The sequence below is a fragment of the Amphibalanus amphitrite genome, unplaced genomic scaffold (genome assembly GCF_019059575.1).
Source record: "Amphibalanus amphitrite isolate SeventyFive unplaced genomic scaffold, NRLGWU_Aamphi_draft 000553F_arrow, whole genome shotgun sequence".
NCBI classification, from domain to species: Eukaryota; Metazoa; Arthropoda; class Thecostraca; order Balanomorpha; family Balanidae; genus Amphibalanus; species Amphibalanus amphitrite.
In genome coordinates, this window is record NW_024882047.1 from 437,702 (window position 1) to 457,582 (window position 19,881).

Consider the following 19,881-nt stretch of genomic DNA (forward strand, 5'->3'; position numbering starts at 1 on the left):
TCCTCTGGATTCTTATATCGCCCAGTGACTTTAAGTTTCATCCATACGGAGCCAGTGAGACATCAGGCAAAGCAAGGTCACCTGAGAAACCCTGAGAGTACACCAAGGTTCACAGTGTAGTTGTTAAGTAGTCGTGAAGGTTCAACGCCCTTGTTCTATCTATAGGCAGCGAGCAATGACAATATGCACGACCTCAGACAATAAAGGCTGAAGGGTCCTCAGGGCAGCCATCCACTTTGCCCCTGCGCCCGATATTCTCACTCTATGGCAACAGCACGCGACACAGAGCCCGATAAAAGAGGGTCACAATTCCAAACAAAGCACCCTCAGAGATACCGTGAGAACGGCGATGTATTAGCTGACGGCCGGTTATCCTTCGCGACCGCTTCAATTAACATTACCCTAGTGTACCACATATCAATCGGGACCCGAATCACAGCGAAACTAGCGGTGTGTTTACATAGCTTGGCATTAATAAAACCCGGCGAGACGTCCATCCTCTGGTTAGGGGGTGTAGAAGCACCTTGCGATCTCCCCAGCCATAGTCCCATTCATTGCACTGCAGCCGGGGGAGAGCTGAAGGTCCCTGACGGCGCCAGGTCGCTCTCACGGCAGTTCTGCCCGACACACGTCACATACGGTACAGACAGGGGCGCAGCTCACACAATACCGCGGCGGGACGACACCACACGCACTACACACGCTCTTATAGACAAATTTGCACACAGCTATCGGCTGAAAGAAAATAATAAGCGAGATGCAGCAGCTCGTCGCAACCTCTACATCAAAATAAATCGATACTTAGGTGTAAATAAAACGTTATACATAAGTAAAAGATACCACGCACATAAAGCCTATGTACCCCAGGTCACACAGTACATAGATGGGTATTATACAGCCAGCATCACTGGGTCTTTACCCGTGGCTAGTCGGGAGCGCCGGTGGCCACACGTCACATCGTCCGTCTCTGTTGTAAGCGTGGATGTATGTGTGTGTGTGTGTGTGTGTGTGTCGTGGCGCCTGTCGGCGGCCTTAGCACCGTATCACAGTCAGTTACAGTCAGTGGGCGGCTCTGTCACGTCTGACGTCACACACAGACAGATGACGTCACAGTTTGGCATCCCCTGAGGCTTCCCCTCACTCCACCGGGCAGCTCTTCCGACTCGGTCACGTCACCCGTCTGTCCGAGTCATGAATAACTAGAAGAATCGCGCACGGCAGCGGGACACCGAAGCTCGGCAAGCATTCTCCGTCGGGCGTGGTTGCCTCATAGTCGTGCATCTTGCGAGGTCGCCGCAGTGACGTCGGCTCTTGCCACCTCGAGGTATCCTAGTCAGCCACTCAAACGCTCAGACACACACCACATTCGCAGCGAGGGATGCCGCGCAGACCAACAACCGGCCGTCGCGCCCGGTTAAAGCGACAGTCGCGTTGGTCGGGGCAAGTGGATGCCTCAACCAGACTGCCGGTCCGTTACATCCCGGCTAGATGTCACTAGCGTTCACCCGAATACCTCGCTGCAGCGTTTTAGGGGAGTTAGAACTGAGTAAATAGTTTCGTAGGTGGGTTACTTGCCATGGGTAGTGATAGTTGATCGGGCACCCGCAGATTCCGCCTATATCGTTTGAATAGTTCGAGTCACCAGCCTGATCCGATCACGGAGTTACCTGTCTGATTCGTAGCACCAAATGGGGATTTGCCAGCGCACGCCGCTCTTGAGACGTCCGTTCCAGTGAGTACGAACTGCTTGTTGGCCGCTCAACCTACCGCCGCTGGTGGCCAATTTGACAGACGGAGCTGCGCCAAAGGCAGTCTCACTGGGCTCCAAACTGCCCCAGCGGCCTAGCCGTCCTCGGCACTAGGCCCGGCAACCCTCAGGAGCCCGGCTACCATCCCTCCGAACTAACTGGGCCTACCCGCCGCGGTCCTCGCGCTGAACCCGGCCGCCGACTCTCAGAGCTAGGCCCGCGCCCCTCAGAACTGAATGGGCCTGTCCGCGGGGGCAGCTGCCATTCGGTACTCGCCGTCAGTGGCCCGCTCCGGCTCGGCCGCGCCGCTGGCGTCGCCGTCAGCGCTGAAGTAGGTGTCGATCAGGTCGTAGGCCTTCTGGTAGACCTCCTGGTTGGTGCTGGTCTGGAGCGCCTCAATCTTATCCAGTCCTAGGGGAATGGGCAGGACAGACGATGGTCAGATACGAGCACAGTACACCAGACTGCCTTACAGGAGACAGGGGATGATACACCCATATCATGTTAGCACTCAACGCCGACAGGCGATAAGATGAATGAAGCTTTTCTACGTCACATGTCACAAAATCAGACCCCGTTTAAGATGAAGGGGAAACAGTGGGAGCAGTAGCATCACAACTAAATATTCTATAAAAAAAAAAACATGAATCACCAATGCTTGATGCTATCATAGAGGCTGTGGCTCATCATTCATATGGAATTGCCTTACAGCGATCGCCTTTCCAAAATATCACGATAAGCGGCAACACTGCACCCTTCCACGGGCGGCATCCAATACACAGTCCCCATTCAGCACCCGCTGCATTCCCCACCATCAGCAGAGAAACAGACACTCATACCACCAGCATGACTCACCGCAGCACTCCTCGACCAGCAGGGCGTACTGGTTCTGGCCCGACTCCCTGGCGTCCAGTTCTCCGACCCGCAGGATGTTCTCCAGACCGTTCAGCGCCACCTGGGTGATCTTGGGGTCCAGCACTCCCAGCATCTCGCACAGAGCCGGGATGCAGCGCTGGGGACGGAGGGTAGGCGGGGTCAGCTCGTCACGTGGCCACTGGGCAGACCACGGGTGAGGACAGGTCACACGGAGAGACGGACAGACGGACAAGGTCAGGTCACACAGATAAGACACACATGGGGTGGAGACGAAGATACACAAGGGCCCTGTTCATGAAGTCTGCGGTCGCTGCGGCCGGCCGCAGGTTCTAAGCCCCGCCCATTTTTGAAACGTCATCACTCACTAGGCCGCAGCAGCGTTCCATGAATAGCGTCTGCTGCCGAAATAATTTCCGACAATTGTTTACAACTGACGCACACCGCTAGATAATTTGTTTACAAAATCGTCTCAATGACAACACGGCTTGCGCCTATTTGACTTCAGTGCGCCAAGTTCAGTGCAATTAGTTTTCTTGCGGCTCGGCGGTCGCTGGGTCGCTGGATTTTCCCGGATTGCGGCCGCAGAGATTGCAGCGGCCGCAGCAAGGTGACGCCACACATTCGTCATACTACACGAGCCCCGCCCCTTTTCGTGACGTAACAACCCGGCTGACCGCAGCGACCGCAGCGGCCGCAGCGACCGCCGGGGTTCATGAACAGGGCCAAGATAAAACCAGTATAGCGCCTTTTGGGGCGACTAACGGAGCGAGCGAGAGGGTGAGCCTTGCACGTGCGAAATTTCGAGGGGGTACCTCCAACTGACTTGTGCACGGCACCCTACTAACCGGTCTCTAGCGATGTGCCAAATTTGAGCACAATCGGCCCAGCCGTTCTCGAGATCTGGAAGCGGCACCCTGCACGTGCGCACGTGCAAAATGGGGCCCAACTGACTTTTGCACGGCACCCTACTAACCGGTCCCTAACCATGTGCCAAATTTGAGCGCCATCGGTCCAGCCGTTCTCGAGATCTGGAATCGACCCCTGCACGTGCGCACGTGCAGCAGCGCCCCAACTCTGGCACATGGATATGCAGTGCCTAGTGGGTGCCTACCTACATGCCAACTTTCAGCGCAATCGGCCAAGTAGTTACCGAGATATTGCAACAATTACAAAACGGACACCTCTTCGTTTTGCACGTGGCACGTGCATAAGGGGTCACCCACATGCATCGGGAATAGTCCAATACTTGGTAGAAGGAATGAAGCTATCCTACAAAAATTACCGCATGTAAATCGGTCAAGTGGTTGCTGAGATATAAGCCTCGCAAAAGCGTGACCACGGCCGGCCGGCCGCTCATACTCAGAAATTTCCGTTAATCTAAGGAAAGACTACGCTCGCTTCGCTCGCTCCGTAATCACACCGTACTGAGGACTGGATCAGCTTACTCTGTGCAATAGCAATATAACACACAACATACTGTCAGTACACAGTAGGTGCCCGGGACAGTCAGGAAGACCACTCTATCTGAGAACGGCGCTGGTATACAGTGATACACCCTAACAACTGCTCTCCGCCAGTCCCCTCCCCTCGTCTGTACCTGTTCGACGAGGTAGCGCGTCTGCTCGGGCGTTCCAGCCGTGGTGGCGTTGGTGATGGCCCAGACGGCCTCCTTGCGGGTGCGGAACTCGGCTGTCCAAATGACCTCCACCAGTGCCGGGATGATGTCGGCGTCAATCACCGCCTGTCGGACATAGGCACAGAGCGGCGTGACGGACAGTGGTGGTACACCGTTAAAGCATAGCAGTGTGGCTTCGTAGCGACTCATTATTATAGTTCGTTTTTCTTAAGTTCGACCCTCACTGTAAACATCTTTTTGGAAACAGCACGAGAATTGCTAGCTGAATTACTGAGAAAACTCGTTGGCGCACAATAATTTCGCATACGATCAATTGTATCAAAATTATTTCTACCTGGCTTCTTTTTCCCAGACTCGCAGCTCGGTATTTGCAGCCCCACAAGGATCGAAGAATTGTCAGAAAGTATAAGTAATTTAATTGATAAATCGCAACGGCGTTTAGCGTAACAGTATATCATTGGTGTTAGAAACTTATTTTGAAAATATTAATTCATATCTCCAGTACAAAGTGCGCTAACCAGTTTTCTCAGTAATTCAGCTAGCAATTCTCGTGCTGTTTCCAAAAAGATGTTTACAGTGAGGGTCGAACTTAAGAAAAACGAACTATAATTATAGGGAGTAGTAACCCACGTGAGTACCGAATTACCTATCTACGACTTAATCTTTTTATCGCAGCCCGACCAATTACACACCGGGGCGATGCTCACCTGTATCTGTACCTGGTTTTCCGCAGTACCCGAGTCCAGTGTCCCAAAATGTGGTGATTTGGGTGGGAAACTACATCCAAATAAAAATCTTTTTTCACTCTCATCTTTAATTTTTCAGAACAATTTTCCACTCCCAATTTTACCAACAAAAACTTTTGCTTGGATGGTCTTTTTACATCTTACATTTTACCACACTTGTAATAAATTTATGCTGTTGATCCCTTTTCACTCTCTTTGGGCCTTATCTGACTGGCAATTTTCCACTCTTATCCCCATTTTTGGAAAGGAACTTCCCTCTGACACCTAAGCCCAAACACAATTTTGGGACACTGCCCGAGTCTGGTTTCCAGCTACGACGCTGCTCACCTGCATCTGAGCATGGTTCTCGTTGTATCTGATCATGGTTCCCGCTGTTCAGTGTTCACCTATATCTGATCCTGTTTCCAGCTCACCTGTATCTGAGCCTGGTTTTTTTCACCTATATCTGAGCCTGGGTTCCTTTCACGTCCTGTATCTGGCCCTGGTTCCCCGCTGTGAAGATATATCGGAGGTTTGTCTCACGCAACTCACCTGTATCTGAGCCTGGTTTCCCGCCGCTCACCTGTATCTGAGTTTGGTTTCCCGCTGCTTGCCTTTATCCTGAGCCCGGTTTGCCGCTGCTCACCTGTATCTGAGCCTGGTTTCCGGCCGTGATGTTGCTGATGGTCCAGCACGACTCCTTCTTGATGCTCTCCTTCTGACTGGTGAGGAGATGGCGCAGGCAGGGCAGTGCCTGGCAGCCCAGGATCACCTGAGTCTGCATGTCGTCTCCGGTGGCGATGTTACCGACGGCCCGGAGCGCGGCGCTCACCACACGCTGCTCGCCGTGCCTGTAACCGAGGGGGGACGATCATGATACAGCATAACGGATTGGGAATTCATATACCGTCTGTGACGGAGCGGGGACATTGGAACATTGTGATCATGTGTTGCAACAGCGTGGACGCTCTTTATGGGAGACGCAAGGCGGATGTCAAATTAACACGTCGACCTGCCATTAATTTTTTGTTGGACTATGATACATACGGTGAAAGCATCTGAATTTCCCGAGCACTCGTAATTACATCCACAACTGGGCACTGAGAGGCTGAGCCTGTCGTTAAAATCACGCTGACAAATAATAAGTCCTAGCCCACAGTTCCCCACAGTCCCGTAACTCACAGAAGCAGCTCGGCCAGTCGGGGGCACACGCCGGCATCCAGCACCGCCTGGATCTTGTAGTTGGGTCCGTCCGAGAGGTATCCCAGCGCCCAGCACGCGTCGGCCAGTACCTCTCCGTCCGGGTCGGTCAGCAGACGCGCCAGCAGCGGCAGGCACGGAGACACCTTGGAGAAGTCGGGCGGCGGGCTCTTGCCACGGCACAGGTTACTCAGCGTCCAGACGGCGTTCCTCTTCAGCGACAGGCGCAGAGTGGGACCGGAGAGAATCCTGTCGGTAAGGCGAAATGTCAGAGAGGATCCTATCGGTCACATCGACTGTCAGAGAGGATTCGACCCGTCACATCGACTGTCAAAAAGGATAGAAAGGGTACCTTCAGTAACACCAACTGTCAGTGTGGCCCAAGACCATGTGAGGGCCCCAGTCCCGACCCCGACACAGTCGCTCATTCCGTGATTGGCCACAGTCCCCGTAGGCCTTAACTCACTCTATGAGCGATTCTAGTCCCATCATTCACTCTGTAAGAGGTCCCACCACGTCACTCACACTGTGAGCGGCCCAGGTCCCCGAAACTCACTCGGTGAGCGGCCCCAGCTTATGTAGCTCCCTGTGAGCGGCCCCAGCCCCCGTCACTCACTTTGTGAGCGGCCCTAGTTCCTGTGCCTCAATCTGTGAGCGACCCCAGTGCCATCACTCCCTGCCAGCGCCCCAGTCCCTGTCACTCACTCTGTGAGCGGCCCCAGCAGGCCCTGGTCGAGCAGGTGGTCGCGGCACTCGGGCGAGTCTCCGGCCACGTTTCCGAGCGCCCAGACGGCCTGGTCGCGCACCTCATCGTGCGGCGACTGCAGCAGGCTGATGAGCACCGGCACGGCGCCGGCGTCCACCACACAGCGCGTCTGAGCCGACGAGCCCGAGGCCACGTTCGTCAGCGCCCAGGCCGCCTCGAACTGCGGGAGGAAATAGTCACAGGTCAGAGGGGAGGTCACAGGTCGCTGGGGAGGTCGCCAGTCAATGGTAAGCTCACAGGTCACTGGGAAGGTCACAAGTCACCAGGAGATCACAGGTCACTCCGATAAGTGCAGAAACACCTACTAACACTTGTATTACCGAAATCCGAGGAGCACAGGACTGTTAACCAAATAGCACAACGTGATGCATCATGCAGGTACAAGTCAGACGAGAGCGCTGCACGTCCGAGCCAGCTCAGCTGTATATCGGCGGCTCACCTGGAGTCGCTGGTGGTCGGCCTGCAGCAGCTGCACGAAGCGCGGCACCACGCCCGCCCGGATCACCTCGTCAATCGGCGGGTTCGGCTCGCGGCTGAGCAGCTTCCGGCAGCGGTGGGCGGCCTCCACCAGTCGCTCCGGGTCCGGGCTGTACAGCGCGGCTACCAGCTCTGGCGTCACGCACTGAGACTCCTGCAGAGGGAGGAGACAGGTTAGCAACCGACAGAAGCAGTGGGATGCACAGACACCGGCACCCGGTACCGGCTGCCGCGCCGAAAAACCGGTGATCTTGGCGGAAACACGCAAAACATCCACCGCAACACACACAGCCATGCGCTAAACACACAGTCAACGCCAACAGGCGTATTAGCAACGGCAGCCGGTGGGCCCTGACAGACACCGACAGTTGCATCTACGACGGTGGCCGGCGAGCCTCCAATAGACACATGTGTAGGTATCTTTGGCGGCGGCCGGCGGGCCCGGCCTGGCCCTGACTGACCTGGGCGTGGGCAACGGCCGGCGCGGGCTCGTCCGGCGCGGCCGGCTGCAGCGGCGGCACGTTGCGCCTCTTGTTGAGCTGTCGGTCACGTTTCTGTTTCCTGAGCTGGACTCCCTCCTCCTCTCTGCGGCGCCGCAGCTCGGCAGAGTCGAGACCCTCGTTCTTGTAGCGGTGCCGGTGCGACGACATTGTCACTGGATGCTGGCTGCATACAACATCCAGTTACGAGTCAGTGGAATAGTCTCTGCTCTCTGTTCAGCACAAGTCACAGGGACAAACAGTAGAGGCTATTGGCTGTTGACAATCATGAATATTAAATCTCAATAATATCAGTTTTCCAACACACTTTAACTTTTCATAACTAGATGGAATATTATTTTATGATGTAGGGATTTGAACTAAGAAAGCAGCATCGCACCTCAAACACGAAATTACAAAATTCAGGACCTTTTACTGCAAACCAATTAACACAGTCAAGCATATGGCTTTCTAATTAAGTTTAAATGTTTAAATGAACAGCTGACAGTGCTGGACTTCAGCAGCTGGAGTCCAGAGACCATGCTAGGCAGAGCTTATTGGGCAGACCCTCGCAACTGCTATCTGATTCTGCCAGATGCTTATTCTTAGCCTGGAATGTGACACTTTCCCAGGGATGCAGGATGCTTACAAGTGGTCAAAGCAGCTAACAACAGACATCAAGAGATATCTGCTCATGCAGACCTTGGGTTTGATTTTGTGGATCCCCAGTTGTCATCCAAAGAAAGTCTTGCCTATGAAGCATTAAATTATGAGGAAAATTAAATAGCTTCATGTACCTAACTCATGTTTATGGTCTTACTCAGTCTCAGTGTATAATTTAACCTAGCTTTGTTAACACCCCTGCAGTAATTAGGTAGGTATACTTGTATCAATAAAGTATGCAAGTCTTCACAGCTGGGATTCACAACCATGACTAATTCATGCCTTGCTAAGGGGTCTGCATTTGCAAAAGTTTATGCCCTGCTGGAAAAAGGGTTATTATATGCATTACAACATGGCCCCTTTACTGCTCTGGGAAAGTGGCATGCAGTGTTAATGAAGAGATCTTTAAAACAAAGCACTGTGCATCTCATAGATACCTTGGCTTGACCTCTGTTCCAGTTGATAGTCTAGGACTCCAGGTGGCACAGGCAAAAGCCCCCCCCCCTCCACCCCCCCCTCAGGTTTAAATTGCTGCAGAAAACACCTATATGAATATCCAGATGATCTGTAGGACTGTCTGTAGTTGATCAACTGCAGCCAGTTCACTGTAACAAAGTGGAACAAACTATGGGCGCCTTTGATCGCACCATTAAACTTTATCTGGCATAAAAAGCACCCAGGAAGGTACTAGACCTGCATGGCTTAACCCTCTAATGCCCACACATAGTTCCACGGTTCCTAAAATTAGCCCCTTGTGACGTATGATTCATTTTGGGTCCCTTGTTCGAAATCTGGAGTCAAAAATTTTTTCGCAGTTCAAATTTCGGAAATAAATTTTGCATCAAATATGATACATTGGGCATTCCACTTGGTAATTTTTAGTGGTATCAGACCACACAGAAGGAAGTGAAGACATAGATGAGAAAATATATGTTATTAAGAATTTCAGTGATAAAAGTGGCAGTTAAAATGTGTAAAATGCCAACAAGACGTCCTTTACTGTGCACTTTTGATCAGAACATTTCTTAATATTTCATTGGCATCCTTCTGGTATCAAAATGTCCTTTCCGTCGGTGCTCAGGGAACAACGCTAATCATAGGCATCTATTTACGAGTGCCTTCTATTCCTTCAATTTCCACGATACAGCGCGTTGCACCTGTGCAATTTTTTTCATAATTTAGACATGTGAGCCGTGCTTCTCAAACGTAGATGCGTTATGCATACTTGATATAGAAATGAAGACATTACAGTTGGCTCGCGGTAAGTGGTTGAAGTGAAGCAGTTCTGATACAAAGTGCTGGACAGCGTGCCGACGGACCGGGATCAATGCCAAAGACGATGTTGGTTTATCTTCATGATAGCCGGACAATCTCGGGTGACTGAAACTCTCAGCCTGTGAATCGTCAGTTAGTATTTTGACTGGTCGTGCGGTCCTGATGTCATCGGCGTCAGTATAACAGCCGCGCACTGACCAGTGCAATAACCGTTGTACGTGTCAGACAACAAAGGTACAGGTAACTGTGCACCGATCGGCAGGAACTTGCACAATATTCATTGACCTCATATGGAGGTGAGCATACGCATTACGCAATGCCGCACTTAAACTTTTATTACGGAGCGAGCGAAGCGAGCGGAGTCTTACGTAGAATAACGGAAATTTCTGAGTATGAGCGGCCGGCCGGCCGTGCGGACGCTTTTGCGAGGCTTATATCTCAGCAACCACTTGACCGATTTACACGCGGTAATTTTTGTAGGGTAGCTTCATTCCTTCTACCAAGTATTGGACTATTCCCTATGCATGTGGGTGACCCCTTATGCACGTGCCACGTGCAAAACGAAGAGGTGTCAGTTTTGTAATTGTTGCAATATCTCGGTAACTACTTGGCCGATTGCGATGAAAGTTGGCATGTAGGTAGGCACCCACTAGGCACTGCATATCCATGTGCCAGAGTTGGGGTGCTGCTGCACGTGCGCACGTGCAGGGGTCGATTCCAGATCTCGAGAACGGCTGGACCGATTGCGCTCAAATTTGGTACGCGGTTAGGGGCCGGTTAGTAGGGTGCCGTGCACAAGTCAGTTGGGACCCATTTTGCACGTGCGCACGTGCAGGGTGCCGCTTCCAGATCTCGAGAACGGCTGGGCCGATTGTGCTCAAATTTGGCACATCGCTAGAGATCGGTGAGTAGGGTGCCGTGCACAAGTCAGTTGGAGGTACCCCCTCGAAATTTCGCACGTGCAAGGCTCAACCTCTCGCTCGCTCCGTTAGTCGCCCCATAAGGCGTTATACTGAGCGCTGTTCGGCAGCCGGCTATTTTGTGTGCAGGGTATGACGTATTTCGCGAGCCGACGTCACAGGCGGTGACGTCGGCTCGCGCGCGAGCCGAGCGCCAAAGACAAACTAACGGGAACCCTCGGACACCCTCGGGGCATAAACCGCGGAGTAGGATATTGAGCGAGTCTTATAAAGAAAATTCATATATTTTCGTTTCTCAAATGATAATCAGGGTGTCTCTTACCTTTTTACATATGATTTAGGCTTACCTAACACTTCAGTTGCCAAATATCTGCAATTTATTCAAGCGAAGGTATTTTCAGTAAATGTCAATGGTACAGACCGAAATCTTTTTAATAAAAACTCCAACCAACAGAAATAAAAATAACTTAATTTATTCCAACCATTTCCTCCAAATAAACAACATAAAAACTCACTTTTACACACATCATTCATAATAAAGCATACTAACACGCTACTTTTGACAATTGCGGCGTCGAGTGGCGCGCTGCTAGCGCTCTTTTTCGATCGCAGAGACCCTGCACGCGCGCGAGCACACTACGTCACGTCCGGGGGGCACAGGTATATGAAAAATCGCAGTGACGTAACACTTTTCTCGCTTCTCATTGGTCAATAGCCCGTTGCCGGGGTAACGTGCACGTATGTGAGCGCGGGCAAGAGTACTAGCCGGCCGCCGATCAGGGCTCTGGTTCTTATGGTCAGTACAAAAGTAGTATCCATGTTTTAGTACCTATATGTAAATCCTTTTTGTTCAGTGGCACTCAGCTACCACAGTTGGCGGTATATGTCAATATATGACAACAAATGACATACCTGGCAGTGAAAATGCTTGCCAGGTGTCAGGCACCTGCTGGAACCTGGCAGCAGTGCATGGTTGCCTACTTCTTAGATAGGAAATCAAAGGAACCACGCCCTTCGGTCCGGAGTCTGTCTTCATGGCGAGCCCGTTTAGCCAGCTTCCTCTGAAGATGACGATATAGTTTTCCACTCCACATTCAACCTCTTAATACTGGGATGAACGGAGGAGATTTGAATCGCAAACAAATGGTGAGTCGTTCTCCAATATGAATGAAAAATGCTGGCTGGCTGCTAATGCAAGTCTTCAGCCATGCCCAGATAACACATAGACCCACAAGACATAAATAAGCCCGTCCACAACCCCTGTTGGAATATCGAAATTGTGCAAGAGACCGCGAAATCCTCCTGTCCCTAACATCAAGTCTCAATTTTTGGTTTCACGAGTATAAATGCTCGCACGGATAATCGTTCCTTGAAATCAACAAGCTTGTCATCGATAGCATGTCATTCCTAACGTGGTTAAGAAGATATGGTCTGCTAGTGTCCTGCAGATCAAAAAGTTCACTATTGTCATCGTCAAACAGTTGGAAAACCAGATTCCTATGAGCGTTAGAAAAGTCGAGATGTATGAGGCATGTAAGGCCACTCATAGAAAGCTAGATGTTGGAAGATTGACAAGGATGAGAGGCGGCATAAGCGTACCAATATCGTTATGACATTTTAAGTCTGGAGCGAAATAGAGTTATCTGGCGCAAGAGGTGCGAACTTCACAAATTTATGCATCTTGTACCATCGTCATTTGCAATGACTCACAGGCCATTGCAATGCTTATCACCTGAGAAAACTATGGTATTGGCACACCGTATGTTGCAGCGGCGAAAATTTCATAGAAAATATTGGAGTGCTATGCCCACTGTATCATATATAGCATCCCCAAAAATGGGGGTCCATATCTTTGACCCTGAAAAAGTTGCGATGTTTTGCAACATACTATGATATATGATGTTGAACATTTGTCTCACAGTATACCAAGTTTCTTTCCAAATAACTAATTTTTTTGTTTTCTAAATGCCTAAATTTACACTTGCATCTCAAATTGATTTTCGGCAAAGGACAAACTGACCCTCTTCAAAATCACCTGGTGGGAAACTGAGAAATCATTACTTAAAAATTTTGCCACCAGGTGGTTGCCAGGACGTACCACTTCTGATACAACAGGGTTTTCAACAATTTTCACCTCTATGATTAGCAGGCGAATTTTCTGCAAATTGACTTACAGATATGATACCGGGGGCACTAGAGGGTTAATCAGATGATAGAGGTCTAAGAACGTGCAACAAGCTCTGCCTAGGATAAGCTTGGGTGCTATGAAACTGTCCCCTAATTAATGAGCCTTATAAAAAATCAAACTTTCCATTTTAATTCCACTTCAGTTAAGTCTCAGAAACCATCAAAGAATATTTTTCCACCGTAATCCAAATTCTGTTATACCTCAAGTCAGAAGCCTGACACAGTGTCACAGTGTCCAACCGTCCAAGAAAAGCAATCAAAATTCACATTCACCTTCCTATGGCCCAAGAGAAGAAAACAGCAAATTAGCTTGTAAAAATGTATGTGTCACTGATTATCCCCACAAGAATCACGGTGGGACTTCTGTAGAGAAGATGGGCAAAAAACACGTGACCTACCGCTGGGTATGCTGACTTTCAATATAAATCCCTCGGGTTTATCACGTGACTTGAGAAACATTCCTGCCGCAGCGAGTGCGTCTAGCGGCTGGTAGGGACAATTATGAGACAGTGCTTGCGCGCTTTATACAAACTGAATTATCGCAAGGCTACTAAATCAAATTGTATTTACGCATTGGTATCTTCGGTCTTTGTTATTGCTCGGGGTTACATGAGCAGAGTTAATACGCATTACAAACGGACTACAATGGTGAGCGAATAGGAAAATCCGTTCCTGATACGCATTTACTTGCTCATGTAACCCCGGTAATTGTTTGGGCTGGCTGGCTGCCAACAGGTGTGCGTTTGTTATTTATTTTTGTTTTCGACAGGTAAAGACAGCTCACAATTGCGAAGAGTCAAGAGATTACTTTTTTGACATTGACACACTCAGAAGATTGGTGGAAAATGTGATGAGATTGAGATATTTAGAGATTGAGATGAGGAGTTAGTGAGCGTTGGTTATTTTATTTTTTGTTTTCATCAGATGATGGATTGAAATGTGTGATAAATAGGTATTCCAGAGATGACTGTACCTAAATGAAGAATGAACCGAGTTGAAATGGAAAAAAGCAAGAGAAAACAGCTATTATTATTGTTACCGTAGTTTGGTTATGAATTGATTCTGCAAGCACCTTTGTCATAACCACAAGCACTTATTAGGTTTGCCAAGCATTTTATCAAGGTGTTCATGGATAGGCTTATTTTCAAAGAATAACAGTAGACTCCTGATACGTGTGGTATGTGTTTGACGAGCTGATGTTATCTGTTCTGTCATGTGCATTGATAGTAAATACGTGCATGCTTGGACCATGGCAAGATGAATAAAAGCATACATATTTCGTAATAATGAATAATGTTGCTCTTTCTTCATGACTCATGATATGTTATGGAAGTGTGATGGGGTCAGAAAGAATGAAGTCAACCATAGCTCATTTTGAAATGCATTTCCTGCTGGCTGGAAGCTGCACACACCACATGTAAAACTGAAATTCATTCATTGGTTTTGGCATAAAATAACAAAGATTATGACAATCAAGTTTTGGAGCCTAGAAGAAGTGTTCAGTGTTAGAATTCACGCCTGATAATGGTCTTCCAGAGTCTCAATTCCTATTCTGGTTGCAATGCACAAACTCTGATCCACCTTGGCACATTCTCCCAGACAACTTTCAGCTCTCACAGATGTATTGAAACACTGCACCATTTTCAATGCATGACAGGCAAGTAGGCACTATCATTGATTGAAGCAGGACCTTCAACAGCAGACATTAGACCAGGAAATACAAGCTAGCCCCTTCATATTGATATTCAATTATGGTACATCTCACAAACATCAGAAGGAAGGCCACTGTTTTTTGCTTTAATCCTAGAATATTGACATTAAATTTCGATATTGAATAATAATATTACACTTCCATTTTAGATGGCGTTTCATTAACTAAACACAGAAATAAATTATCATTATGAGCATGGGCACAACATCAAACTTGGTGCACAAAGCAGAAAGCTCGCCACTCAGCATGCAAGTCAAACTTTAATTTCCAATTAATCTGACAAAACACATGGTTGCAAATATCAATGACATTTTAAACTGAAGATGAACCAGTTACATACCTATAGGTACTGCTGTATTATTATGTGAACATAACTAAATTAGAACATGGTAAATCCAGCATGAAGTTTGCATTCTGATTCAATCAAACACTGTCTACAATGATCCAGCTGGGACTTGGGAAACCAATAAACCACCAATAAACTCAGTTGGTATTCATTCATTGGCGATATGATTTATATAGATGCACTTCCATACCTATCTACCTATTTCAATTTATACTTGCGACAACAACCTCTTGCTACTTGACTTTCACTTCATCTTTGAATATTTTCATCTCGTCACATTTTCAATCAATCTTCTGAGCGTGTTAATAGCAAAAAAGTAATCTCTTCGAAATTATTAGATGTCTCTTCCTGCCGAAAACAAAAATAAATAACAACCGCACACCTGTCGGGGGCCTTGGTAACAACTGGATTTCCATTACGTCATGGGTGATGATGTCACACCACGGGTGACGTTTCATTGCTGCTGCTGCTGTCCACGGAGGGCAGCGTTTGTGAGTGGAAAACAGTAGCAACATTGTAAATGAAGGCAGTATTGGCGCTTATGCTACATATGAAATTTATAACAACATATTGATATTAGTGAATGTTTATTTTTGTTGCTTTTCATAAACCCTCCATTTCAGGGTCTGCATGCTAAATTTCTGTTATTTTAGAGTCAAGCTATTGTACTAAGGGATTTATTTTGGCAATTTAGTCATTTGTTAGGTTATAAGGCTGCAGAAACTTTTAGTTGAGGTTGGTATCCACTATCCAGTTGCAGCTATAATTGTGTCATATTTTGTATCATTTTCTGAACATCAACATGTAAACACCTACCTATATGAATTCAAATTTTGTGATTGTAGAAAAGCAGTTACCCTCACATTGCAGCGGGGATTAGAACAATTAACCACACTTGTTATACAAAAAGCCTGTTTGCCATCAATTTTGGGAATCCAAATTGGGTATTGGTAAGGTAGATGTAGCACAAGCTGCCCGATGCACGAGAATGGGTCTTTCTAACCAAACCTTACCTGACCTGACCTACAACATACAGCCTTAAACCTAAAATTTACAACCTACGACCTAGTCCTACGGTATGACATATCACAACAGCTTGTGCTACGTCTGCTACCATGACCCAACTTTGTGCCAATTCATACCAACTTGGGATGACAGTCACTGCAGATGTGTGCTGACCATGCAGGTCTTTGTTACAATTGCAATTCTATTGTGTTACAGGTTCGGCGTTCTACAGCTGCGACCCGCCATGGCTGGGCCACCGCGGCGGCATCACCTTCAGGGTGGACCTGCCCGTGGCCACCTGCCGGTCGGACCCGCCTGCAGTCCGCAGGGAAGCTGCCCTGCGAGCCATTGCAGAGCTCCCGCACCCGGACGTCACTATCTGGTCGGACGGCTCGGCTCGCGGCGGACGGAACAGGGCGGCGCAGGCGCTGATCCAGTTCCACCACCTCAACAGAGAAGGGACCGTGCGCGCTCCTGCAGGGGCGGTCTGCTCCAGCCTAAGAGCAGAACTGACCGCCATGCGCGAGGCGTTCGCGGCTGTGGCCGGCCTGGGGGACGGGGAGTTGGCATCGACCAAGTCGGTCCGCCTCCTCACCGACTCAAGGTCTGGGCTCCAACTACTCGGCCGCGGCCCAGCTAACCAGACCATGGCCCTGGCCGCCGAGGTGTGGAGGCTGCTGAGTGCTGAGCACCCTCGCCGAGAACGGCACCGAGACGGTGCTCCAGTGGGTGCCAGGCCATGCCGGGCTGGACGGCAACGAAACCGCCGACCGCCTGGCTGGCGAGGCCACGGCGGGCGACCAAGACAGCGCACCGATCGACCTGTCGAGTGCGCGGGCCGCCGTCACGCGCCATGTCCGAGAGCTGTCGCGACAGAGGGCAACTGCTGCCCACCCGCACCCGGACCCCACGCCTGGCCACGACTCCCTGGCGCGCTGGGGTCGGTGACGCTGTCCCAGCTGAGGACCGGCACATCACCGCTGACCCGTGACACGCTCCACAAGATTGGCCCGGAAGCCGACGACGAATGCCCCGCGTGCGGGGAGCCCGACAGCGCGGCGCACCTACTGACCGATTGTCCGGCCTATGAGGCGGCCCGCCGCCGCCGCTGGGGTGTCGACCCTCGCCTGGTCGACGTCCTCGGCGGCCCGGCGACGAAGGTCGTCACCTTCATCGAGGATGTTGGGCGGACCGAGCCGCCGCTCGACCCGCCTGCGCCGCCGCCCCCCTGAGCGAGTTGGCGATGGGATGCAGAAGAAGAAGAAGAAGCAACTGCCAGCGCGCCACGGCGGCGAAGCCGAGTTCCGCCGCTGGACCGCCCGCGCAATGGCCAGCACAGACAAGAGACAACCGAATCACAACACCTACAATTACGTTATTGTTATGGTATTGACATTGTTACAATTAACCCTGCTCTTTCGAGCGTGGATGCACGCTGAAATTGTCGCATAATTCCATGCAGCTTCCACCCTTCTGCAATACAAAGTTTGAATACAATGTAGTCTTACAATAGGTTTAGAACTTATGTGCAGATTGTCGATGCTGGTTGACTTGATGATTGGAATTGTGTTTATCTGTTTCATCTGTTTTGACTTAAATATATGGCCATGGACTATGGCCTACCTTGGGAAGTGTCTCTGATTTCAACAAAACATTTTTCATCAGGATACGCTACAGGGTACATAGTACATGCGTAGTGAAAATTTTGAGCATGTATGGGTGCGCATGTGGAGATGTAGACTGCGAATGAGACGGACTACGACGGTTTTTGAACCAATTAAATCTGATTGACAACGTAATGTAGGACTAAAAACTGACTGTCAGAAGAATATTCACAGAATATTCACTTCACCCGTTACAACGAAAAGGGAAAGTCAGGGAACAGAGGCAGGGTACATCTCGAAGATCAATCAAATTGCAGGTGCCGATTGGTTATGGATCATCGTAGCTCAATGTACTGCCTTGTGCTGCTTTATTGATTGAAATTGCTTCCAGCTTGTATTAAAAGAAGTCATTATGTAAGATTTTAAAAAGGTTCTTGAAAAATTTAAATACTTTGAATTGATATTTCTGCAGAATAATACACCCGTATCATTCTTTACATGTCAATATTTGTATATTATCTAGCAGGTAAGAAAATAGTGGCCTCAAGTTTCTAGAAAATATCTGATTTTGCTCTCTGGGCCACTGCAGATCCCTAAAAAGTTAGGAGCCGTCTTCATTATTTAATGTATAAAACCAAATAAATTATCACTGCTCAAAAGTGGAAGAAATGACAAATGAAAAAAAAAAGTTTTCCTACAGCGTTGCAATCCAGATTTCAAGATAGTGATGGGCGCACTAGAAAGCAAGTAAAAGTACTCCACAAGGTAAAAGTAAGGAACAAGAATATCCTTATACTGTTTCAGAATTCGGTAACAAACATTTTTTGTGTGTTTTAAATACCCGAACGAATCGATTCCAGAATCAGTCTTGATGATACTATTTGGTTTTTGTATGGTGTTGGTGGTACTTGAATGACCAAAGTCAGTACATGTCCATCACCTTTCGATATTTCCGTGGTGCTCGCTCCCATTTCATAGCTGCTCACGGTGTTTTCTGCTGACGTCATATGGTGCTGCTCCACTAGCGCCACCATACGGCGTCAGCTGGCGAATTATCCAGTTAATACCAGAGCCCCCTGTCGGCAGCCAGCCAGCCCAAACAATAACAAAGACCGAAGATACCAATGCGCAAATACAATTATGTAACGGAAGTTAGCAGGGATTCAGCAGGGGTTCAGCAGGGATTCAGCAGGGATCGACGGCCCCTACGATTTCGCTGAATTTTGGTGGAGAGGTGCAGAATGGTGTCCTCTATCGAAAATCCTAGTGCCAAAATGCGGGGAATCCATCAGGGGGGCCACAAATCCCAAAAAACAGTATGCCCTCAGGGCACAATCGACGAACTTTGGAAACCCTACTTCTAGCCGTCAAAACAGCTAAAAATGCACGTCATTCGAAAGAGGACAAAATTTTACGTGCAACGGTACCAAATTTAGGGGGCTAGCGCCCCCCTGAACCGAACAAAACAGCTTCAAATCAGGGATGCGGAGCCGTGGAAATTTCAGACGGCTCCGGCTCCGGCTCCGGCTCCGGAGAAAAAAATCGGCTCCGGCTCCGGCTCCGGCTCCGGGTGAAATGTTATGGCGGCTCCGGCTCCGGCTCCGGCTCCGAGTAAAATGGTCCGGCTCCGGCGGCTCCGGCTCCGGCGGCTCCGGCTCCGACTCAGTACATCCCCTACGCAATCAATTAAATACGGGTGGAAGAAAAATTGGATTGGTTATACGCGTTACTCTTTGCCATGACCGGCTCACCGCGTCCCCGCGCAAACGCACCTCGGAGAGAACTGGCAGAACAAAGGGCTAGGAAGCGATGGCATTGGAAACGCAGTCGCCGCGAATCGGAGTTCAGTGAACCATCGTAAGCTGACACCCGTCTCGGCTGCATTGGGGGGTGAGGGGTGGGGGGTGTGTGGGATGAGACGGTGCTGGGAGTCGCAGTCCACTGCACTGGTTTGAAAACAATGGCCGTCACCTGATGACTGGTCCTCATGTTCTGGGGATGCAGTAGACGTGGGGGGGGGGGAGAGCAAACAGGAAGTTGTTTGCGTACTGTGGGATACTGGGGATATTCGGATTTTTTCATTCACTTGATGGCCCATGACGTAAGTACCATATGTTTTACTGCCTTGTACTGTCAAACCGAACTAGGTCAATTATTTTTTTTTTCCTCTTCAAAAAATAAAAAGGAGCCGGAGTCGCCCCCTTTTTTGGCGGCTCCGGCTCCGGCTCCGGCTCCGGGCTATATTGTTTCACGGCTCCGGCTC

The 19,881-nt window shown here is 49.4% G+C and overlaps 1 protein-coding gene across 8 annotated transcripts; it reads right to left on the reverse strand.

Moving 5' to 3' along the window:
• Window positions 1-326: 326 nt before the first annotated feature.
• On the reverse strand, window positions 327-13,440 carry LOC122393779 (importin subunit alpha-7-like). Of its 8 annotated transcripts, none has more exons than XM_043390152.1 (9): window positions 13,351-13,440; window positions 7,890-8,094; window positions 7,391-7,582; window positions 6,891-7,111; window positions 6,168-6,434; window positions 5,632-5,836; window positions 4,222-4,365; window positions 2,604-2,760; window positions 327-2,159 (listed from the first exon to the last, which is right to left on the reverse strand). In XM_043390152.1, exons 2-9 carry the CDS (start codon window positions 8,076-8,078, stop codon window positions 1,975-1,977), a joined length of 1,560 nt encoding a protein of 519 aa, XP_043246087.1. In that variant the 5' UTR covers window positions 8,079-8,094; window positions 13,351-13,440; the 3' UTR covers window positions 327-1,974. The 8 variants fall into 8 exon arrangements, with proteins under 8 accessions (XP_043246087.1, XP_043246086.1, XP_043246082.1 ...); XM_043390151.1 differs by lacking the exon at window positions 13,351-13,440 and adding an exon at window positions 13,226-13,341; XM_043390147.1 differs by lacking the exon at window positions 13,351-13,440 and adding an exon at window positions 13,154-13,298.
• Between the last annotated feature and the right edge of the window lie 6,441 nt (window positions 13,441-19,881).

Excerpts from the sequence above, each read along its gene's own strand:
- LOC122393779 (XM_043390155.1), bottom strand. The coding sequence starts at position 12,550 with ATGAAATTTTCGCCGCTGCAACATACGGTGTGCCAATACCATAGTTTT. Across the intron at positions 8,095-12,497 it reads CAATACCATAGTTTTCTCAG|CCAGCATCCAGTGACAATGT; the intron begins GTGATAAGCATT and ends TGTTGTATGCAG. Across the intron at positions 2,761-4,221 it reads CGCGCTACCTCGTCGAACAG|CGCTGCATCCCGGCTCTGTG; the intron begins GTACAGACGAGG and ends CTCCGTCCCCAG.